Source organism: Anabrus simplex, chromosome 1, assembly GCF_040414725.1.
Source record: "Anabrus simplex isolate iqAnaSimp1 chromosome 1, ASM4041472v1, whole genome shotgun sequence".
NCBI lineage: Eukaryota > Metazoa > Arthropoda > Insecta > Orthoptera > Tettigoniidae > Anabrus > Anabrus simplex.
The window spans coordinates 508,222,510-508,248,165 of record NC_090265.1 but is presented as its reverse complement, the minus strand read 5'-3'; the positions used below and the strand labels follow the sequence as shown (position 1 = coordinate 508,248,165).

At 41.8% G+C, this 25,656-nt stretch overlaps 1 protein-coding gene across 1 annotated transcript in view; it reads left to right on the top strand.

Annotated features, from left to right (window-relative positions):
* The window catches only part of LOC136868451 (vesicular glutamate transporter 2), a 169,297-nt gene that overhangs the window by 139,316 nt on the left and 4,325 nt on the right, over positions 1–25,656 (top strand). Inside the window, exons 6-9 of the mRNA XM_067144775.2 lie at positions 3,811–3,934; positions 11,282–11,415; positions 16,160–16,302; positions 19,630–19,750. Coding sequence (XP_067000876.2) covers positions 3,811–3,934; positions 11,282–11,415; positions 16,160–16,302; positions 19,630–19,750 — 522 coding nt within the window. The remainder of the gene's footprint in view (positions 1–3,810; positions 3,935–11,281; positions 11,416–16,159; positions 16,303–19,629; positions 19,751–25,656) is intronic.

Below are 25,656 nucleotides of genomic sequence, written 5' to 3'. Positions count from 1 at the left end.
CATGACAGAGGGGAAGATAGAACTCGTTACTTCTTTCTGTTATTTCATTCAACACTTGTACATTATCCATGGTGGTAAATGGTTCTAATAAGTAATATTGTAGTAATACACTGACTTAGCAAATGTCATGGGATAGTCACCTAATAGCGTGTGGGGCCTCCTCTGGCCCTGCGAACTGCAGTGAGACGCCGTGGAAGTGAGTCGACAAGTCCCTGGTAGTCCTCTGGACGCAGCTGACACCAAATCGTTTGCAGAGCGGCCGCCAATGCTGGTCTGTTCGTGGGTACAGGATCCATGGCACGGAGCCTGCGTTCCAGGACATCCCAGATATGTTCGATAGGGTTCATATCGGGGCTCCTGGATGGCTATGACAGTCGTTGGACCTCCGCTGCATGTTCCTAGAACCATTCCCGGGCGACGTGGGAGCGATGTGGCGACGCGTTATCATCTTGAAACACCGCAGAAACGTCTGGGCGCTGGAAGGCCAAAAATGGGTGAAGATGGTCTCCGAGCAGCTCAACATACCGCGTACCATTCAAAGTCTTTTCCAGAACAACTAGAGGGCCCATTCCATACCAGGAGAATGCACGCCAGACCATAACAGAGACACCAGCGCCCTGGACCACACCTTCGAGGCAGGCGGGATCCATCGCTTCATTGGGTCTGCGCCATACACGGTGCCTCCCATCGGCATGGTACAGTTAAAATCGTGATTCGTCCGACCATATGACGTTACGCCATTGTTCCAGTGTCCATCCCTGGTGAGTGGCGACAAATGCGCGTCGTTGTGCCCGATGACGTTGGGTTAACAGTGGCACCCCTGTGCGGCGCCGGCTCCCATACCCCATAGAACCCATGTTCCTACGGAATGTCCACTGGGAGACGTGTCTAGCACGGCCTGTGTTGAATTGAGCCGTGATTTGTTGCACGGTTGCCCGTCTGTCACTATTGAGAATCCGTCTCAGATGTCGCCGGTCACGGTCATCGAGGGTGGCTGGACGGCCGGTCGTTCGTCTGTTGTTAACGGTGACACCCGCATTCAACCATTCACGATACACCCTGGACACGGATGATCGTTTGAAGCCGAATTCCCGCACCACTTCCGAAATCGCACTTCCCATCCGTCGGGCACCGACCACCATACCCCGTTCGAACGGTGTCAGCTCACGAGGACGTTCCATGTTAACACCTGTCACGTGCACAGCCACTGGTCACAAGGTCTCCTATACAACAGCCGCTGGCACAGGGGGCGTGTGGTGCGCAGACAACACACCTGCGCATCAGTGTTCCGCTATCCCATGACATTTGCTCAGTCAATGTATAAATGCGCGCAAAATGATCTGGAATAATAGGCCATGTTCACGGAGAACTGGTCTCTTTCTTACTTGTTTTCAGGGTCACGTTATGGAAATAGGGAACGAAGCTTATCTCGCAACTTGCATTTACGCTTCATGAAGAAAGGAAACTTGCAGCTGACGGAAATTTTACTCGAGCGTGCACAAGGAACATAACTAAACATATCAAAAATAGGAACATAACATAACTAATTATAACTAAACGACTGTTATTGTAACAAGTTATCAATCAATGAAAAAATCAATTAATCATTGATCTGCGTTTAGGACTGTCACTCAGTTGGCAGATTTCCTAGCACTTTTTATCTACCCTTTTCTTAAATGCCTTTAAAGTACTTGGAAGTTAATCGAACATATCCCTTGATAAATTATTCCTTTCTCTAATTTCTCTTCCTATTAATGAATATTTGCCCTCCTGATTTCATTTTTCTGCGAAAGAACCGACATGATAACCATCGCACAGTGGGGCCAAACGGATCTCTTAATGTCAATTTAAATAAATAAAATAAATAAATAAATAAATAAATAAATAAATAAATAAATAAATTTTACCATTTTTTGCTAAGAAAGAAGCCTTTATGTTTCAGTGCCGATTCTGTTAAATAAGTTCTTCAGTTTTTTTCAGTACGTCGAAGCACGAAGCAGTATAAACACTATAATGTAGACCTACTTGTAAAAGAACTATAAAAAACTTAAAAGCTCTACTTAAAAAAGTGGGAATATGTTATATTCGAATGACAGACAAACCCTCAAAACACATGTTTTTGAATAATGAAAAGGTCGCTGGAGTCATTCACACTGGGAGGAGGCGGCTTAAGGAGCTACAAGCAAGGAATTTAAGAATTATAAAAAAAATATACAGAGAAGGTTTCTCTCGGAAGGTGTCCCCAAAGTGGTATTGCTCTGCTTGGATCGGCTTACCTCTTCTCCCAGAAAGATACCGAAGACGAAATCCCTGCAGTAAGACAAGGAGGTTCAGGACATGCACCGGATTTTCGTTGTGCAGTAGGCGACAGAGCAGCGACGACAGCGCAGTCCGAACGAGGCTGAAGTTATCGGAGGTCAAGGTGACGATTGTTAGACTCAGTTTTAAATTATTCAATAACGAGGTGTAGAACTAGACGAGGCAACAGAGCTAGCTAAAAATAGAAAATCGTAGAGGCGCTTTACTAATTCACAGAGGTTTTTCAGAGTGAATATCGGAAGGAATAAAGCTGAAATTCCACAGCCTGTGTCCAGTCATTCGACCGGGTCAAGAATGGAATGAATGAAGCCCCCATCTAGCGACGAGGATAGAAAATATGCCGGCTGCCGAAGCCTGTCGCACTCCTCTGGGGCAATGATAAATATATGAAATAAAATGTTAATGGAGAGTGTTGCTGGAATGAAATGACAGGGATAACCAGAGTATCCGGAGAAAAACCTGTCCCGCCCCCCTTTGTCCAGCACAAATATCACATGGAGTGACCGGGATTTGAACCACTTTATCCTGCGGTGAGAGGCCGTCACGCTGCTGCCTGAGCCACGGAGGCTTACCGATAAGAATAAACGTCTATAATAAACATGTATGTGTGTAATGTTAGTTTTCATGAAGATAGATACGTCGTTCCTGCCAAATCAGGTGAAGTACATCGCTGTGGTTATTATTTATTCGTCTGGTGTCTAAGAATTTATTACACAACTCTTCATTGTAGCAGTTATAGCCTAAAGTGTCTACAGCCTGTATATTACTACAGTGAAATGAATTTGATAACTTTTATATTATGGCCGTTAAATATTTGAATAAATGTTCATAATTATATTTCGATATCACGAAACTGCATTTTCATAAAGACTTCCGTTGGATCTGTCAAAAGATATCAAGTAAACTGAATGGGTGGTGATGGCGCAGATTTCAGATAGTTTTCATGAAAATATTATTTTCCATTACAAGAGACAATTTTGGATGGAATATATTAATCATAGCGTGATTAGCTGCCATCCCCGGAGGCCCGGGTTCGATTCCCGGCTCTGCCACGAAATTTGAAAAGTGGTACGAGGGCTGGAACGGGGTCCACTCAGCCTCGGGAGGTCAACTGAGTAGAGGTGGGTTCGATTCCCACCTCAGCCATCCTGGAAGTGGTTTTCCGTGGTTTCCCACTTCTCCTCCAGGCGAATGCCGGGATGGTACCTAACTTAAGGCCACGGCCGCTTCCTTCCCTCTTCCTTGCCTATCCCTTCCAATCTTCCCATCCCTCCACAAGGCCCCTGTTCAGCATAGCAGGTGAGGCCGCCTGGGCGAGGTACTGGTCATACTCCCCAGTTGTATCCCCCGACCAAGAGTCTGAAGCTCCAGGACACTGCCCTTGAGGCGGTAGAGGTGGGATCCCTCGCTAAGTCCGAGGGAAAAACCGAACCTGGAGGGTAAACAGATGATGATGATGATGATATATTAATCATGTCAGTTTATTTGCAGAAAGTGGTTCATCCTTGGAAGAAGTTCGCTACTTCGATGCCAGTGTACGCTATCGTCGTGGCGCACTTCTGTGAGAACTGGGGCTTCTACACACTGCTTACACAGCTGCCTACCTTCATGAAGGGTAAGTATTCTTTGAGCTAACTAGATGAAGTGCAGGGACTAGACCTTAATCTCGCGTTAAACAATAATACTGTTAAGTGCTTAGGTTGCCTAAACATAAATTCTGTGAATTTAATGTCTCAACGTACTTCCCCTTAATTTATGTGTCTCTGCCACCCTGCGATCAGTGACATAAAGATGTTGGTGACCGATGCAGCACGCGTAGAATTAACCTCATAGCAATCGACAAGAAAACAGATCGGGATTCACTATTGACCCCACCATATGATTTGCATCTGACGAAGATAAGCCAATGACAGTCGACCAAGAGACGAAGTAGATCTACGAGCCAACAGCAAGCTAGTTTAAGACCTTCTACGAACTCAATAATTCCACAGTTACAGGGCTGCTGGTAGGGTGTACATGCACCATTCCTAAAAAGTGCTGTCCGACTCTGGTACAAGTTTCGGTCTGAAGAAACAGTTACGTCAAGAGGCTGCTCGGAAAGTTTCCCTTCATATTTTGCGAAATAGTTTATGCAGTCTTCATTCATTTGTATTGTTAGTGGATCAATCTTGATTTGAGTGCCTTTTTTAGCTACATTTATGTATAAGAATCAATGACTTCCATCGTATGCTTTGTCATACTGGCAATCCATACATTGGTAAGCGATTAAATTAAATTAAATTTGGATAGGTAACCTTCACCATTATCTCTGTTCTGCAATCATCCTTCTCTGTGTACTTTTTAAAATATTGACCTGATGCTTGGATTTTACACTAAACAGGTCAAATAATAGCCTACACCGGGTTCAGTTTCATTTTTGTCTGTCTTCTTGTTACAGCGTCAAGGGAAATGGATAGTAGGTTTATTATGAAAGTATTTCAGTTTAAGATCAGGGCGAGTGGGATCTTAGCTAGAAGTTCTTAAAATATTGAGCAGGAGGGAGGAGGGGCTTCATAGGTGGCTTAAAACAAACCTCGAGGTATCTCTCTCACAGGTGACTTTACGGGAAACTTGCTCATAAAAAACTTCTTCTTCTTAATCTGTTTACCCTCCAGGGTCGGTTTTTCCCTCGGACTCAGCCGCAAGGGCAGTGTCCTGGAGTTTCAGACTTTGGGTCGGGAGATACAACTGGGGAGAATGACCAGTACCTCGCCCAGGCGGCCTCACCTGCTATGCGGAACAGGGGCCTTGTGGAGGGATGGGGCGATTGGATGGGACAGGCAAGGAAGAGGGAAGGAAGCGGCCGTGGCCTTAAGTTAGGTACCATCCCGGCATTTGCCTGGAGGAGAAGTGGGAAACCACGGAAAACCACTTCCAGGATGGCTGAGGTGGGAATCGAACCCACCTCTACTCAATTGACCTCCCGAGGCTGAGTGGACCCCGTTCCAGCCCTCGTACCACTTTTCAAATTTCGTGGCAGAGCCGGGAATCGAACCCGGACCTCCGGGAGTGGCAGCTAATCACGCTAACCACTACACCACGGAGGCGGACCATAAAAAAAACTAATTTAGAATATTTGTTCCTAACTTTTCCGATACAGTGAAACGCAAGGGAAACATCAGGGAAGATGATCTGAAAGTATAAGTCGGAGAGCGGGCAACTACCTCTGTCTGAGTGGCTCAGACGGTTGAGGCGCTGGCCTTCTGAACCTAACTCGACGGGCTCGATCCTGGCTCAGTGCGGTGGTATTTGAAGGTGCTCAAATACGTCAGCCTCGCGTTGGTAGATTACTGGCACGTAAAAGAACTCCTGCGGAACTAAATTTCGGCACCTCGGCGTCTCCGAAAACCGTAAAAGTAGTTAGTAGAATGTAAAGCCAGTGGAGAGTTGCTATAGAGATCATACCGAGAACGTTTTAAATGATTTGCAAATATCTCTCTTTTTAAATGTTAACCTGATATTCAGTGTTTTATACCAGAAGGGAGAGATCAAATGTAAACAAGATGAAACTGCACAGGACCATAGGGAGCACGTCATGACAAGGAGCTGACAGGGGGAGGCTCTCACCTATGAGCCTGAGAATCTCAACAACAACACTAAGGTCGATAGAAATGCAACCATGCACATTCTAACTGATAGTTCCATCAAGGACAGGTAACACATCGAAACTGCCTACATAGAAACTGAATTATGTCTGTCTGTCTTCCGAAACATCACGTGTAAATCGCTGAGCAGAATTTCATGAAATTTTGCACAACATTCTCAGAAGGAACTGTCACGTTATTAACTATGGTTTATTTCAACATATGGACCTGAAAAATACATTACTTGAACAAAAGATCGAGTAATAGTTTAAAACGAGATGGTGTTTGTTAGTTTCTCACTCATTCATGGCTAAATTATGGGTCAACTGAACTGAAATTTGGTATGGATATACTTCAGATATTCCGTTCAGATACAAGACTATTCTGATTTTTCAGTACTTAAACTTTTCCACAAATGTGCAGGTATTTAGTGACTTTGCGAATATTTTATCGCTGAAAATCATAACACTGTGCAAACGGTTAGTCTGTGTAATTAAAATTCAATTTTATACAAAGAAAAGGTTCTGTGTTAACTGATTCTAACACTTCGTTTAAAGATACTTTCATTGAGCAACACACGCTTCTTGTTCCAGGCCATAAATTATGGAAAGTCTGAGATACCGTACCCCATAGCTTTCACCAAACATATAAGACACCAAGCCGCCACAAGTGCCTAAGCACTCCACAGTTTGTAGGTCAGTACCATACATCACATTCCACAAAATCTCACGTCAACCACGTTCCACAAAAGTTTTGAGGCAAGTCCTCTCCGCCATTTTCCTCAATAGACCTCAGCTTCCCCTACCCTCACATGATAAATCTAGATTGATCATGGCCATTCAATCACGACTGGAAGATCCTCTTGCCATACCGAGACCACGCCCCGAACCTCTTTCGGGTCCCAAGACAATAACAACAAAGCCACGTCATCGGACTTTGGGCTGTTCCACATGACTCATGGAAACTTTCCGAGTTGTAAATAGCACTGTTTTCCCATCCGCTTGTACGAAACAAATTACTCATATCACGTATAAAGACCTTCCAGATTAAAATATCAAGAATAAATATACCATTGAAATAATAATAATAATAATAATAATACGAAAAATGATAATAATATATCTTACTTCTGAATACAGTGCGAGGGTGTGACATATGTACTATCACAAGGTTGTGAGATACAATTCATAATGACTACATTGCGTTCCAAAAGCCTTTATTCAATTACAAACTTCTCCGGGGTGTTCATATAGAGCAGTGCCTCTCAAACGCTCAAAATCTCACGCGTGCAGATCGAGGCGCAAGAGCTGCGTGCACTGTGCATCGGTGCCGCTCGGCATGGCTCGAATCAACGCTTCGTCTCTGGGCTACTCGGCTAAGCTCGGCTCTACTCGGCTATACCCGGCTCAACTCAGCCCGGATTTGGAGCGCTACGGCGCAAGTGGGGCAGAGGGAGACAGGTGGAGCGAGCGAGACAGGCGTGAGGAAAGAGAAAGTAAGCGCTATTGCTCCAAATCGAGGAGTGTGGGGGTCTGCACTCTGGTCAACCAAGCCAAGTCGTCTTTTGCACCGTGCACAGTGCATGCACCACGCGCATGCACCCTGAGAGGCCCTGATATAGAGTGACGGAATTATGACACTGTTGATGGTGATTCGCCCATCGGATGGAGACGTAAACCTTTGATCAGACCCCTTGGTGTTATTCGACAGGAGTAGGCTACATTCCGGCACTGAGTTTCACCCTCTTCCTACCTCATTATGTGCAGGATATTTCCTCAGCCACTCCCGGGACTAAAAAAAATATGATAAATAAAAAATAAGAGAACAATCTTCAAGCTTGAATTTATTGTAACTTCCCAGAGCTGCTTTAGTCGTCCTCTGGGGCGTTGGTCTTTGACATCAAAATGGAGGGTGGAATTGACAATAAATTTTACTAGATTCTGAATGTAGCGGTGGCCGTACCATCAGAGACGCTTCTCTCTCATTTTTTTTTCACAATTAGCATAATACCTATTGTAAACTAGGTCTTACTATAATGGATCTATACTCGACTGCTAGCCCTGAGACATGTGGTGGTTGAGTGGGAACGGAGTAGCGAGCACGTTGGAGAAGTTATTTAGGTGCTTGCTGATCAGTGTCTTCAGTGTCCTGCTGCACATACGAGAAAAACTCGTTGAATGTAGCGTGTGGCAATGGCAAAACATTCCAGGTCCAGTCTAGCGTGATTCTCTGGCAGGAGGCCAGACATACCTCCTACCAGTACTGGAAAGGGGAGAGGAAACTAGATTCATACTCTCGTAACATTAATCAGAGGGGGGCCGATGACCTAGATGTTAGGCCCCTCTAAACAACAAGCAACATTGTCATTAACTAATCACAGGAGAGACGTCAGCCCCTGTGTCGGTAGATTTACCGGCACGCACAGGAACTGCTGTGGGACAACATACCGACACCTCGGCGTCTCCGAAAACCATAAAAGTAGTTTGTGGGACATCAAGTCAATAACATTGTTATTATAGGGTTCGAGAAAATACTTGGAAGAGACGTGCATTACAGGCGTTGCTTCGTCAATAAAGTAGCATTATAACCCGGCAGTGAATACGGAACGGCCACAAAAGTACAGTATACGACAAAGTAAACGGTATTGAAATTAAGAACATCCTCCGAACATCATGTTACGTCATTATAACGTGCAAGGTGAGCACGGCAACACGCGTCTAACTGCGTCGATATAGCATGTGCTCAAATAGTGGAGCCTTACGTCTCATGCATTGTTTATAACGGCACTGTAGAATGTCAGGTGAGCACAGGTTGTCGCAATTCGGGAACATTCCTAGAGTCGAAACGAGAACTCGAAAAACATTATTATTAAAAATAGAAAGTGATTTCCGACAAAAGAGTGGCCTTACGAATAACTTGCTAAGTTTGGGCTGGGAAGACTTGGGAGAAAGGAGATGAGCTGTTCGGCTAAGAGGTATGTTCCGACTTGTCAGTGGAGAGTTGGCGTTAATGAGTTTACGCTATGTTTTTAAAAGTAGGAAGGATCACAATATGAAGAAAAAGAATCCAAGAGGACAAATTGGGGTAAAAACATTCGTTTATAGGAAGAGGAGTCAGGGATTGAATAATTTATCAATGGGAATGTTTCATAACTGTCCAAACTTTGAAATTATTTTAAAAAACACTAGATAAACAACTTATAGGGAATCTGCCAGCTGGGCGACTGCCTTAAATACAGATCAGTTGTGATTGATTGATTGATTGATTGATTGATTGATTGATTGATTGATTGATTGATTGATTGATTGATTGATTGATTGATTGATTGATTGATTGATTGATTGATTGATTGATTGATTGATTGATTGATTGATTGATTGTGGATCATCTAATCGGAAAGTGCATTCTATCAGCATGTCTTGAATTACGAGAGAACATACAGTCCTGTTTTGTTTGTTTTGTTTGCGGCAACCCGTGTTTTTCAACATGTTCAAAATCTGCTGTATCGACGCAGTTACAGGTACGTCTTGGGTCGTCACCTTGCATGTTGCAATGGCCTATCATGATGTTCAGAGCATGTCTGTAATTTCAGTACCGTAGTGTTCGTGTTCCCCTGCAGGCCACCAGAAGCCCTATCGGGGTAACGTCTTTAAGGTTGTACAAGTTTTTGAAATAATTCGCCGTGGGCTCATAAATTGCATTCCTCAAAAACGGGTAGATGGAAATAAATTTAAAGACGCTTTTAATATTTGGGTGGAACGCGTATATCGCCAAGAGTATTTGACTTACAATTATGTTTAACGTCTCAATGCACAGATAAAAGAGGAGACTAGTTGTTGCTAAAAAACAATCTGAAAGGTACTCTTCATGAAATAAGGTAAGTAAGGTAACATTTGTGCCAAATATGTGATGTCACACGCATACTCTGTTATAAGATGGCGCTGTGATTCTTTTTTTTCTTAGTCAACTAGCAATAGCCGATCGTCATCAGCTTCAAAGTGAAATGTCAGATCAATGATGAAGCCTGAACTTGTTTTCTTATCGATTGACACAATGTTAACTCTACGATTACTTCCGTTGATTTCAACTCCGTGAACTTCCTCGTAGACTTGGAACATTGACAGTCAGCTATCTTGCCCCTGATCAGATGATACTTTGTATTCCTTAGGCCGTACAGCTGTTAGCTTACATTCGGGAGATGGCGGGTTCGATCCCCGGTGTCAGCAGTCCTGAAGGTGTTATTTGCTTCGCTTCCCATTTCACATTGGAGCTGTACGTTAATTAAGGTTTCGGTCACTTTCTTCCTGTCTGGCTCCTTGATAGAATGGTAAGCATAATGGCCTTCGGTTCAGAGGGCCCTGGAGCGATTCCTGGTCGTGTTGGAGATTTTAATCTTAAATGTTTTTTTTTCTTTTGGCACAGAACTGGGTATTTGTGCTCTCCCCAACATACCTGCAACTCTCATATCACTCTACCACAATAACACGCAGTTAACTGCCGTACACACGACAGATGATACTCACCCTTGACGGAGGATCTGTCTTACAACGGTTGCACTAGTCTAGCAATAGCCACACAATAGCCAATACTAGCCGTGTCCTATCTCATCGCCTTGTCTGACTCGTAAACCCATTAGCAAAAGTATTCCTCAGGAGATTCTCATACTGACAGGAATCAAGAATATCGCACCTTGGGGATAAAAGGGTCATAAGTACAAAAATGGTACTTCTAGTTTAATTTCATTGTAAGAATGTAAAAATATATTAAACATATAAATTATGTAAATATATAAAATATATAAAAATACATTAAAAGCTGAATTGACTGGACCTTTATAAATCTTACATTTCAATTATCCCAAAAGTGTTATTTTTGCAGTTGTGGCCTTCTTCTTCCCAAGGTGCGATATGTGCAAGGGTTTCTCGTTGCAGTGTCTACGTCGAGTGCCGTACTTCCTCCTTCTGTCGGGAAATGAATCCTCCAAGCCCATCCTCATTTAACTAGCAACATCACTTAAAACAACATGCATAATAATTGTTATCTGATGCATGGCTCTGAGTACTGTACTCTATCAGTAGTTGTTTCGATTGCAAATAATTATGTTTAAAACATATCTCACGGGGTTGAATGTTTTCTACGTATCTGTATTTCCGTGTTGCTCTAATAATGCGTGATTGGTTGCTCTCCTCGTAGAATCAGGCTAAGTACAGTAGATGTTTGCTGATTTCAAGCGGAGGCCACTGAGATACCTTCTTCAGGAGTAAATCGACAGTATTTTTTACAGCTGACGAGGAAAATCGGATTTCTACTTTCTTATGGAGCTTTCTGTTTCGTTCCAGACACCCTGCACTTTGACCTGAAGGAGGCTGGAGTAATGTCCGCTCTACCTTACCTTGCAATGGCACTCATCTTGCAGATAGCAGGTCATCTCGCTGACTTCCTCATGTCTCGCGGAATCCTGAACACTACACAGGTATGTCCAGATTGCAGCACTTAATTACTAACCAAGAACGTCCCGATGTGTTTATGTGCGTGTGTGTGTGGGGGGGGGGGGGGGGGAGAGCAAGCACATTCACTAGTGAGCAAAATATTTTTCATATCTAAAATGATTGTTGAACTCAGTGACGAAGTACTCAGTCGTCGCTCAGTTCTTAAGATTGTGTGTTCGATCCAGGCAGAGGTTGATTGCATTTAAGGGTGTTCAAATGCGGCAACTTCGTGTCATTGGCATTTGACGCATTAAGGAACTCATTCGGGACAGCATTCTGGCACCCTGGTCTCTTAAAATATTTAGTAATTGAAGGGACGTGAAACAAATAGCATTCTACACTAGAACTCGATTAAATCGAAACTGCAGAGTCTAGAAAAACATGGAATTAACCACGAATTCAAATTGAATAATATCACACACAGGGCGTATTCGAATCCTTTGCAATCTGTGCCTTTGTCTTTAAACCCCTTTTCAGTTCATTTGTAACTTCCACCTTCTGAGCCAGAGTCAGTGGTTTGTTGTACTCACCGCATTTTCTTTTAAGCAAAGACACGAGGGAAAAACTTGAAAATATTTCTGAACGTAATACAATTTTCTTCTTTGCCTTTTCCCCCACTTTATTGCGGTCGTTACTGGGTGTATAGTTTGCCCAGTTTTACGGACCGATGCCCTTCCCGACTCTAATGCTATGTGCAGGGATGTATTCACTATTGCGTGGTTTCGTCTAATATTAGTGTCTGGTGTTGTATGTAGATGAAGAAAAGTGTAGTAAGACGCATATAAACACCCAGTCCCGGAGCCAGAGGAGTTAACCATACGCAGTTAAAATCCCCAGCCCGGCTGGGAATGGAACCCAGATCCCTTGATTTCTATCACTGCAGACTGATTTATGTACAGATTGTAGATACTTCTTCTTGCTCGGTATCTGGTCCCGATCATCTTCAGAATCTCAAATAGCTTGGTCCAGTTAACATTATCGAACGACTTTTCTAGATATACGAATGTCATGTACGTAGCCTTGAAGGCGCTCCAATACCTCAACATCGTGTCGGTAGATTTACGGGCACTTGAAAACCTCCTGCGGGACATAATTCCGGTATCTCGGCGCCTCGAAAACTGTAAGAATTAGTTAGTTGGACGTAAAACCAATAACATCAATCAGCGGTGATCTGCATTTAGAGCTGTCACCCACGTGGCAGGTTACATATCGTTTGTTTAATACCATTGTGCTGTTGTTTGGGTCATCAGTCCATAGACTGCTTTGATGCAGCGCTCCATGTCACCCTATCCTGTACTAACCTTTTCATTTCTACGTAACTACTAAATCCTATATCTATTCTAATCTGTATGTCATATTCATACCTTGGTCTGCCCTTCCCTCAAAAACTAAGTGAATAAGTCCTGGGTGTCTTAAGATGTGTCCTACCATTCTATCTCCTCTTTCGATCAAACTGCGCCAAATCGCTCTCCTCTCGCCAATCTGATTAGTATCTCTTCATTTGTGATTCGATCTACCAATCTCACCCTCATCATTTTTCTGTAACACCACATTTCAAAATCTGTTATTTTCTTTCTTAACTAGTCATCGTCCATGTTTCACTTTCATGCAATGCCACGCTCTAGACGAAAGTCTTCAAAACATCTTTCTAATTCCTATATCAGTGTTCGAAGTGAACAAATTCATTTTCTTGAGAAAGACCTTCCTTCCTTGTGCTGATCTGCATTTTATGTCCCCCTTACTTCTACCATCATTAGTCATACTATTCAAATAATAATATGCAACTACTTCCATTAAAACTTTATTTCCTAATCTAATATTTCCTGATCACCTGACTTCGTTCGATTGCACCCAAGTAGTTTCGTTTTGGGCTTACTTATTTTCGTCGTTTACTGCTTCTCCAAGACTGTCCATACCATTGAGCAATTTCTCGAGATCTTCTGCACACTCAGATAAAAAATAACAATCTCATCAGCAAATCTAAGAGTTTTGATTTCCTCTCTTTTGATTGAGATTCCCTTTCGCAATTCCTCCTCGGCTTCCATTATCGTCTGTTCTATACAAACATTGAAAAGGAGAGGGGACAAACTGCAGCATTCCCTCACATCTTTCTTGAATGCTACTTCCTTTTCGAAACTCTTGATTCCTATCACTGCAGACTGATTTATGTACAGATTGTAGATACTTCTTCTTGCTCGGTATCTGGTCCCGATCATCTTCAGAATCTCAAATAGCTTGGTCCAGTCAACATTATCGAATGGCCTTTCTAGATCCACGAATGTCATGTACGTTAACCTTGTGTAAAATCGAATGACAATTCTTCTGTATCATACATCTTGCACAATAAATGGAATAACCTCGCCATGCTTGTTTCTCCTAAGGCGTTCCGCAATAAGGGTATGTCATCAATACCAGGTGCCTTGTTGCTATTTAGGGCCCTGTTTCTAACAATAGGAGATTTCATTCTTAAGAGCCTAGGTTCCAAACAGTAAGTTCTGAGTTATTAAGGAAAAACACAATGTAATGAACAGAAAATAAAATATAGTAAGATTAATGTAAAATAAGTTAGTAAGAATTACTCTCTGACTTTCGGAAAACACTAACCACTTGGAAGAGTACGGCTCCATGGCTAAACGGTTAGCGTGCTGGCCTTTGGTCACCGAGGTCCCGGGTTTCACTCCCGACAGGGTCAGGAACTTTAACCACCATTGGTTAATTTCGCTGGCACGGGGGCTGAGTGTATGTGTTGTATTCACCATAATTTCATCCTCATCACGACGCGCAGGTCGCCTACAAGAGTCAAATCAAAAGACCTGCACCCGGCAAGCCGAACATGTCCTCGGACACTCCCGGCACTAAAAGCCATACGACATTTCATTTCACTTGGAAGAATAGAAGTACTGTAGTAAACAATTAAATATTACTTTTTACAAAAGAACTGCACAGGAATGGTAAAGGCAGGAACCAATTTTATTGTAATGCATCTTTCTCTTAATTTATTTGAACACTCATACTATCTACTGGACTGTCTTATCAGTAATTGAGACATCCTTGATGATAGCCGTATTATTATGTAGAAGCCCTAATCACATGCCTCCTAAATAACTAGAAAACATATGCTTCATAAAAATGGTGCCTAGCCCCTTTCGAATGGTAAGTATTCAATTATTTTAAATTAAGCTACAATGTTGGGCATTGTTTAAAAATCAATATTTTGTGGAATAAAAATTTCTAAAGGCAAATGCTTTGTCTATGAAGCCATTGTTCTCCATCCTCAGGTCCTCGTTTCATTTCACCGTACATGTCCGGCACCATGGCTAAGTGGTTAGCGTGCTGTCCTTTGATCACAGGGCTGCCGGGTTCGATTCCCGGCAAGGTCGGGAATTTTAAGCATAATTGGTTAATTCCCCTTGCACGGGGACTGGGTGTACGTGTCGTCCTCATCATCATTTCATCCTCATGACGACGCACAGGTCGCCTACGGGAGTCAAATCAAAAGACGTGCACCTGGCGAGCCGAACTTGTCCTTGGACACTCCCGGCACTAAAAGCCATACGCCATACCATTTTTACCGTACACTGAAGTAACCATTATCTATTACTATTTTCCCATTTTAATCTCTTACAATGGATCTTTTCGCTTTGGTTTTCGGTTTAATATTTTAATTTTAATGGTATAGAATGCCGAAACTCAAACGGGAAAGTAAGAAATGCAAATTCATCCACACATTTCCTTGGCAATTTTTAGAATTTCAGACGGCAAAACGTTTCTTAAAACATACCTCCAACCTCCCTTTTTAAGACAACTTTTTGATGAATTTAAGACAGGATTCCCACATCGTTGATCATTGTATTTATACAGCCTTGAGAAATATAATATTAATATTTTTAGTACAGATTTTGAAAACTGTAAGAACTTTTGAGGATTTGTAAATTTTATTCTTCTTCTTCTTCTTCTTACACCGATTTTACCACATCTGTGGGGTCGCGGGTGCGAACTGTGTCGCACATGTGGATATTGCCCTGTTTTAAGGCCGGATGCCCTTCCTGACACCAACCCGATATGGAGGAATGTTATCACTATTGCGTGTTTCTGTGGTGGTTGGTAGTGTAGTGCGTTGTCTGAATATGAAGTGAAGAGTGTTGGGACAAACACAGACACCCAGTCCCCGGGCCGGAAGAATTAATCAGATACGACCCCCTGAACCTAATGCCTCAACACTGACCATTCAGCCAATGAGTCGGACATTATTATTATTATTATTATTATTATTATTATTATTATTATTATTATTATTATTATTATCATCATCATCATTTAATGAGCCGACGACCTAGATGTTAGGCCTCTTTATACAACAAGCATTATCATGTAAAACAGATTTTGATTGTTTATGAACTAAGCCTTTTTCCTACAACTAAATAAAAATTAAGCTATAAGTTAAAAATAGTTCACCCTTTTTCATTTAACGGCTCAGAATACATTTTCTACTGTTTAAAATATGATTTGTCTTCAATTTTCATACTTTACAGTGGTGCCTATGTGATATATATGCAATGCCAAAGATAAGTATAAAAACATATAAAATAAATGTTACCAAAATCATCCCTCTTTCCTCCCTTACACATTGCCTAAAATCCCCAAATATTCTGAACTGTTCTGTATAATGCCCGTTATTCTGTATTTTACTTTCAAGCACTTGCAATAAAATGTAACAATACGTTCTAGGTACGCAGGACGTTCAACTGTGGTGCGTTCCTCTGCCAGACTGTGTTCATGCTCCTAGCGACCGTCTTGTACACTCCAGCTGGCGTCGTGTCGTGTCTCACGGTAGCTGTGGGCCTGGGAGCCTTTGCACTCTCAGGATATGGGTAATCTATCACTTTGTCGTAACATTGTTAAGAATAACGTTTTATATGCCCTAACTGTTGATTGAATTTTGTGCACAGTCCTGACTAAGATTGACTCTAATGTTTCCTCTAGAAAATATCTATATTTTTCATTTTGATAACTTTTCCGTGGTTCATGATGGTGGTTCCTGTAATGTCAGAGTTCGTGAACACTTCGTGAGGATTGGATAATATTTTACGAGAATATGGCAAAAAGACTTCTTGTTAAGTAAATGTAGGCCTACTCTAGTGCTATATACACGGATGAAAATTTACTACGCATGATTTTTCTACAAAATCCCCGTACTTAACTAAATCATATGTTTTAACAGTATACCAAGACATCTCCCTCGGCATAGACGAAATCAAGATCATGAGGCTAATTTCAGAACATGAGAACGCGCAGAATTTCACTGTCGATTTCTAATACACTTCCAGATGGATGTCAGTTGGTGCAAGATCAGGACAAGGTGGTCTACGTACTACCTCCCAGTGGTAGCACCTTAGCAACTCACGTGAGTTTTTGATTGAATGATACCTAATGTCATCGTGCAACATTATAACGCCTGTTCGAAGCAACGCATATCGTTTTCTATAATTTTATTTTTGCGGAGGAAAGGAAGGAAGGAAGGAAGGAAGGAAGGAAGGAAGGAGATGATTAGGGATGAAGGATATGCCGTTAAGGGGAAGAATGTAAGAAGTAGGTTATAAGTTGTTTGGACTTATATGGAAGTGCAAAGTAATGTACGATCATCACGAACATTATTGCACGCAGTATAGGCTACTTCTTTTTAATTTTTTTTGCTAGTTGTTTTTTTTTACGTCGCACCGACACAGATAGGTCTTACGGCGACGATGGGACAGGAAACGGCTAGGAGTGGGAAGGAAGTGGCCGTGGCCTTAATTAAGGTACAGCCCCAGCATTTGCCTGGTGTGAAAATGGAAAACCACGGAAAACCATTTTCAGGGCTGCCGACAATAGGGCTCGAACCTACTATCTCCCGAATACTGGATACTGGCCGCACTTAAGCGACTGCAGCTATCGAGCTCGGTAGTCTACTTCTTGAAACACCAAAAAGTTAATGAGACTTGTTGGAAGATCGCAACAACATGATGATAAGAAGAACTAGGATTGACTCGATGTCTCCATCACGTAAATGAACCAATAAGGATGAAGGCAATTAGAAACATCATTCCCTTCGGAAAGAAGAATGGTATTCTCTGAATTCAGAAATAGTTTACTAGATAGAAATTAAAATATGTTTGATATTGGAAACTGTATCATCACAATGGTTCGTTTAAACGTACTTTCCTTTCTGGAATTTGAATATTTAAGAGCTAATCTCATAAGCTGTTTAAAATGAACTGAAAGTTGTTGAAACAGCATTAAGTACTTCCAACTCTTCAATATATAGCGATTATGTTTTCCTAAAAAGTAATATATTCTCTTTACAAAGTACTTTATTTAGCTAATTGAATTCTCTGTATTGATAGATACGTAGAAACGGACGATTGAATGGTTAATTTTTTAACGAGAAGTTTCAAACATTGAACTTTTTGCCGTAGAATAAGTATCGTTTCGTTTTAGTAATTGCTCCCTCGGTAAAAATCGTGCGTTCCAAAACTTGCTTCAACAATTTCAAAACAATAAAATCTGGAAAAAGTATACTAACTGACTTAAAAAGATGAATATCAAAGAATCTACCAGAGTTACATTCAAAGTCAGGTGCTGCAATAATGAGCGAGACTCGCATTGCTGGGCTGAGCAGCTCAGACTGTAGAGCGCTGGACTTCTAAGCTCAAATGGGCGGGATCGATCTCGGCTCAGTCCGGTTGAATTTTAAGGTGCTCAAATAGGTCAGCCTCGTTCCGGTAGATTTACTGGCACTTAAAAGAATTCCTGCTGTTGAAAAATTTCCGGCACCTCGGCGTCTCCGAAAACCGTAAAAGTAGTTAGCGGGCTAACTAAAACCAATAACACTGTTATTGACATTCACCCCCGCCATTTTGTGGATAAATGGGAATTTGGAGCACACGATGAAATTAGTATAAGAAGTGACCGCGACGTGATAGCATGTACTACTAGGTGCCATTAATTTCGCCTACGCGAGATCTATTAATAACTGTTTGCGAGAAAACTTGTGTGAAAAATTGTGAAATATTTGAAAATCTTGTGAAAATTTCCGAAATATGTCTCACTATATTAATTTAAAGAAGGTCCAAACTTTCTGCAAATAAATACAGTAAGAAAGAATGAGTCAAAGAGAATCGAACATGCCCAAGATGTCGAAGTTTGGTGTAAGAGAGCCTATGGACAAGCGGAAAAGTAACGTCTAGGTCATCAGCCCTTAAGATTTTTTTTTTTTTTGCTAGTTGCTTTACGTCGCACCGACACAGATAGGTCTTATGGCGACGATGGGACAGGAAAGGGCTAGGAGTGGGAAGGAAGCGGCCGTGGCCTTAATGAAGGTACAGCCCCAGCATTTGCCTGGTGTGAAAATGGTAAACCACGGAAAACCATTTTCAGGGCTGCCGACAGTGGGGTTCGAACCTACTATCTCCCGAATCCTGGATACTGACCGCACTTAAGCGACTGCAGCTATCGAGCTCGGTACCGTTAAGAATAAGCTCGTCCCGGACATCATTGGGTGGTTAAAACACCGGACAAAGCAGACATTCGTGTTAATACTGGTGTATTTCCTTCATTTCCTTACTGTTGTAGATTTTTTTTTTTTTTTTTTTTTTGCTACTTGCTTTACGTCGCACCGACACAGATTAGTCTTATGGCGACGATGGGATAGGAAAGGCCTAGGAAGTGGAAGGAAGCGACCGTGGCCTTAATTAAGGTACAGCCCCGGCATTTGTCTGGTGTGTGAAAATGGGAAACCACGGAAAACCATCTTCAGGGCTGCCGACAGTGGGGCTCGAACCCACTGTCTACCGATTACTGGATACTGGCCACACTTAAGCGACTGCAGCTATCGAGCTCGGTACTGTTGTAGATTAATCGTTATAGCGATTATATTTAAATAGATCTTCTGAATAGTGCAGTGAGTGCGATAATTTTAAAGTCACTTCTATAATTAAGAAAAGTCACTTCTATAATTAAGAAAAGTCACTTTTTAATCATATCAGTACTCACTTGTAGTGTAGAAATGAGCAATCATTGACTTATGTATCTCATATTAAGTAGCACATGTTCAGAAATGTTCAATCAATTTGAAACTAACTCTGTTTGAGAGACTAGTAAGAGAGCCAGAAATGATTATTGCCGTAAATAACGATGAATGTGTGATCAATGTGTTTCAGTGTTAACCATCTGGACATCGCCCCCCAGCACGCCAGTGTACTCATGGGCATCTCCAACACCGTGGGCACGTTGCCGGGGATAATCAGTCCGCTCGTCATGGGTTTCATCGTGCAGAACAAGGTGAGACTTATTCATCTCAACAAACTGAGGCTGGTAAACCGGTCTATTTCTTTCTTTTGAGAAGAAATTACAAATTAAGAACAAGTGGCAATCGGATGCTATCACACTAAGGTGAACATACAGTATTATGTCAGAGCCAGTTAGATACAAGGTATGAGTTATGTAGCCATAAGCTTGCATTCGGGAGAATATGCTTTCTGGCCGCAGCAGATAGCTTTCCATGGCTTCCTCCTTTCACATTAGGTAAATGTCAGGGCTGTACCTTAATTGAAAATTGAACTTACCCACTCACGTATCTCGAAAGTCTTTATATATTAAGGTAACTTTAAACCATTTGAAATAAGTGAAAGGAAATAAATAAAGTAAATAAATAATATGTGTTGAAGTGAAACCTTTCTTAAGCTTGTCTTTAAAGATTCTCGCCCTTCCTACAACACTCTAAATCAGTGGTCCGAACTTCGAGAGACCGCGCTCGGATAAAATCATTCTTCTACAAGACGAAGGTCCGGTACCAACAAATTAACTCGTAAATGCGTTTCCATTTTTTTTAAATTCATACACTTAACTAACGTAAGTGTTAATAATTAAGTACGGCCCCGTGGTGTAGGGGTAGCGTGCCTGCCTCTTACCCCGAGGCTACGCCTTGTTGTTACCGCGTTTTCGTGGAGCAGAAAGAGGTGAAGGAGGGTGGAATGGGTCTATCTGCTGTATTAAAGATTAACTTAAAACTTTAAAAATGAAGGTCATATTTCTTTTCAAATTTCAAATTTAACAAGCTTCTTCACTAGGTGAAGAAAAGAAAGATCAGGTACAGAACAATCTTGATATAAGAATTGGAAAACACAAGAATAGAGAATTTAACCGATTTGGGCTTGAAGCCCTTAATTTCCAACTTACATTCCAACTTACAATATCGCCAATCAGCGTTTACATACACAAGGAGAAATCTCCCAAAACAAGAGCACCTTGCTCCAAAGGTTACAAATACGGCCTGCCAAAGGCACCCCTCAACATTACAACAATCTCAGAAAAGAGCTTGCATGCTCTCCAACATTAACCAAGGAGACTACGCTCCCAATTTCTTATAAAATCTTGCAAATTTCTGGCCTCTCTAGGCCCAACTTGCAATATTACAATTTAGTACACAGGGGTAACTAGTACCCAAACTACTGGGTCTTCGTGGAAAAGAAATTAATGATATTTTGTAGCATGTTGTGGTTTCTTCAATCATTAATTCATTTCTGCTAATTTTAGTCGACACATTATGGTATATAATTTTAAAGAACTTCCGAAATTTACAACATTAATTATTGCATTATAACTGATTTTAATAATATTGGTTTGAAAATTAAATGGTATTGGGAAAAGTTATGATATTCTGTAACTCACCACGAAAGCGAACTGAGGATTCACAGTCCACAGTTGTAATCAGCTTTCATGTGATTTTTATGACCGATCAAAAGCAGCGGTGTTCCCTTTCCGGAATGTTGAAAGTTTCTAAAACCTCCCGTTGTTGTTTGAGTCATCAGTCCATAGACTGGTTTGATGCAGCTCTTCATGCCATCCTATCCTCTGCTAACCTCTTCATTTCTACATAACTGCTGCATCCTACATCTGCTCTAATCTGCTTGTCATATTCATATTGACCTGCCCCTACCATTTTTACCCCCTGCACTTCCATCAAAAATCAACTGAACGAGTCCTGGGTGTAATTTAAGATGTGTCCTATCATTCTGTCTCTTCTTCTCGTCAAATTTAGCCACAGCGATTTCTTCTCACCAATTCTGTTCAGTACCTCATCATTCGTGATTGGATCTATCCATCTCACCTTCAGCATTCTTCTGTAACACCACATTTCAAAAGCTTCTACTTTCTTTCTGAGCTAGTTATCGTCCATGTTTCACTTCCATACAATGCCACGCTCCAAACGAAAGTCTTCAAAGACATCTTTCTAATTCCTATATCAATGTTTGAAGTGAGCAAATTTCTTTTCATAAGAAAGCTCTTCCTTGCTTGTGCTAGTCTGCATTTTATGTCTTCCTTACTTCTGCCATCGTTAATTATTTTACTATCCAAGTAGCAGACGTCATTTCCTAATCTAATATTTCCTGCATCACCTGCCTTCATTCGACTGCACTTCATTACTTTTGGTTTGGTCTTATTTATTTTCATCTTGTACTCCTTACCCAAGACTTCGTCCATACCATTCAGCATCTTCTCGAGATCTTTTGCAGTCTCAGATAAAATAACACTATCATCGGCAAATCTCAAGGTTTTGATTTCCTCTCCATGGATTGTGATTCCCTTTCCAAATTCCTCTTTGATTTCCTTTACTGCCTGTTCTATAAAAACATTGAAAAGGAAGGGAACAAACTGCAGCCTTGCCTCACCCCTTTCTGAATTGCTGCTTCTTTTTCACAGCCCTTGATTCTTATCACTGCAGACTGATTTTTATATAGATTGTAGATAATTCTTCGTTCTCGGTACCAGATCCCTATTACCTTCAGAATCTCAAATAGCTTGGTCCAATCAACATTATCGAATGCCTTTTCTAGATCAACGAACGCCATGTACGTAGGCTTATCCTTCTTAATCCGATCCTCTAAGATCAGTCGTCAAGTCTGGATTGTTTCACGTATTCCTACATTTTTTGTGAAGCCAAATTGATCTTCTCCCAATCAACTTGTCTTTCCATTCTTCTGTAAATACTAGGTGTTAGAATTCTGCAAGCGTGAGATACTAAACTAATGGTGCGGTAGTTTTCACACTTGTCAGCACCGGTTTTCTTGGGAATAAGTATGACAACATTCTGCCGAAAATTGGATGGCACTTCGCCTGTCTCATACGTCTTGCACACTAAATGCAATAACCGCGTCATGGTTGTTTCTCCTAAAGTAATCAGAAATAAATGACTTGGTCATTGCCATTTACTACACAGATTCTATTCAGTCAGATTTTAGTATTCAAGGTTTAGAGGCGATCCGGAATGCGCTTTTCGACATAGGCCTACATGTATGTATGTATGTATGTATGTATGTATGTATGTATGTATGTATGTGTGTGTGTGTATGTTTAGTCCTCAGCCCGAAGGTTGGTTGGATCTTCAACAGCTCCACCATTAGCTGTCAAAGATGGCCTAGGCATCACTGAGGAGGCGTACTAGGGAAATGAAAAATTAGACAGTTTCCCGTTGCTTTCCCCACTGAGCCAGAATTTGCTATTAAATATAAGTCTGCCAAGCCCACTTAAATGCGTTGTACTACCGATCTTACAAGTGATGTTCTTAAACTGACAAGTGTCCCCAATCAGATTAACATCAAACCTGATTAGGTTTAGCGTCACTATGTGTCCCAGACATTGGCCTATGCATACTGCAAACCTGTTTGAGGTACCGTGACATATACCGTGTGAAATCGTTATATGCAACACCTGTTTTGAGAGTTGTAGAACCACAGAACATCCACAGAGCTAACAATGAAATGCCCAATGACTCTTCCATGTTTCACCTTCCATGATCTTTGTTTATCTTTATACAATGAATTCATATTTTCGAGGGATATAAATAAATAAATAAATAAATAAATAAATAAATAAATAAATAAATAAATAAATAATACTCTGTTTCCCTTTTGGTAACGCGTAGTTTTTTGTAATGGTTTAAGGTCATACTAACGCATGGAAGGTTCTTGGTGACATGAGAATGGGATATATCTAGAATTAGGAAGGAAGCCACCGTGGCCTCAATTAAGGTACATTCCCAGCACTTGCCTGGTGTGAAAGATGGAAACCAGGGAAAACCGCCTTCAGTGTTGTCGACGATGAGGTTCGAATCCACTATCTTCGAAATGCAAGCTCACAGCTAGGTGACTCGAACGGCGCAGGCAACTCATCGATCAAATCTTCATAGTTGAAATGATAAATCAGTCAACGTCACTGTGCCTAGGCGGAGACATGTTAAAACCACCGCTACGTACATTACTTGGCTGTTAGACTACACGATGTTATGATGGTTCTAAGAATATGTGGCGAGAGACTAAGCAATATGTAATTATTCAAAGCATACACAAAATATTATTGCAGGTAATATCTGCGAGGTCACCGGCCCGTAGACTAGTTGGATCCTCAAAAACCACTACCAGGTGTTAAGCGGTTATAAGGAAACCACAAAAACCAATGGTGGCGTCAAAATGAGGTGTACAAGGCATAATGAGGAGGGAAGTAATTTGCTATTGCTTTCCTCACTGGACCAGAAAGCGCTATTGCAGCACGACTGACCCTATAACAACACCTTTCATAACACTCAGACTCTAGTTGTGCTCTGAATGTCATTACTTAGCACTACTATACCTCAACAGATTCCATATTTTCACAGCCATGGGTGAAACTGGAACTTCGGTGGAAGCTACACTTTGCTCTGGCCTTTGCCAAGAGACGGATGCAAAAACACTACACGCGTGAAGATATGGCAATAAAATGTCTTGTTAGGCAAAGTTTGCCGCCCTCTAATGCTGCCGCTCCTATATAGGAACATGCTTGTTGGGCCTATGTCATAAATCCACCTCTAGCTTCCGTACAACATTCCCCACTGTTTGTGCCACAACGTTGGTACTTTCTCTCTCTGTGGTGGTGGTGGTGGTGGTACGACTGGGCTACCCTCCTCTCTTAACACTAATCAGAGGGAAAAGTGGAAGAAGTCCGATATTACGAGGAATGATGGTATCAGTAAAGAAAAGGAAAGGGAAACAAAGGGCGTGGAATGAAAATGAAAGACTTCGAAAGCCTCGCAAACCTAATGCCGTCCAAGTCGGAAGACAACAAGAGTTGACCAAGGGAAGTCAGACAAAAAGGATGAAATTGTGAAAACTGGAACAAGTGAGTGGAAACAACACCACGCCTAGCTCCTGTAGGTGCCTCGAGCTTGCCAACCCACGCTCCCAAGTTGAGATTCCTCAAGGATCACCCCTTTTAGTTGCCTCTTACGGCTTTCAGGGGATATTACGGATATATTCGACCGTTTTCAGCCACAGCCTTTCTCTCTGCTTCAAAGTGCTTATTGCATCATCCAGTCAGAGTAATATTGTCGCTGTGAGCTTGCATCCGGGAGATAGTAGGTTCGAATCCCACTATCGGCAGCCCTGAAAATGGTTTTCCGTGGTTTTCCATTTTCACACCAGGCAAATGCTGGGGCTGTACCATAATTAAGGCCACGGCCGCTTCCTTCCAACTCCTAGGCCTTTCCTATCCCATCGTCGCCATAAGACCTATCTGTGTCGGTGCGACGTAAAGCCCCTAGCAAAAAAAAAAAAGTAATATTGTCCCTCCGCGAATTTAGTTTCATATCCCTTCTACAGACCCGCTACACATGGAGGCGTAATGGCCTACCCTATATTCAAAGAGAGTTCAGCGGGAGATTGCTATCACAACAGATAGTTCACTGGTAGCAGCGCCAGATTTGCCTCTAGCGCACGTCTTGCTAATTCCGTACTTGTCTTCGCCGTCAGCGCCTTCGAAATGTCGAGCTAGTTCAGATGCTAGCCGGCAGAGCGCAGCCATGATCCAGACCCTGGCTTCAAATGTTGTTAGCAATCTATAATATGCGAGGATACCGAATTTTCAAGGTAAAAACCTTGTTTGGGTTTAAAGGCACTGTTTATTGTATTGGATAAGCGTATTACTGTTAGATACAGTCACTGGGATGGTGTACGACATAATTTAAAATTAATGTAAGTAGCTAATTTTAAGTCTACCTCTGTGGTGTAGTAGTTAGTGTGATTAGCTCCCACCCCCGGAGGCCGGGGTTCGATTCCCCGTTCTGCCACGAAATTTGAAAAATGGTATGAGGGCTGAAACGGGTTCCACTCAGGCTCGGGAGGCCAACTGAGTAGAGGTAGTTTCAATTCCCACCT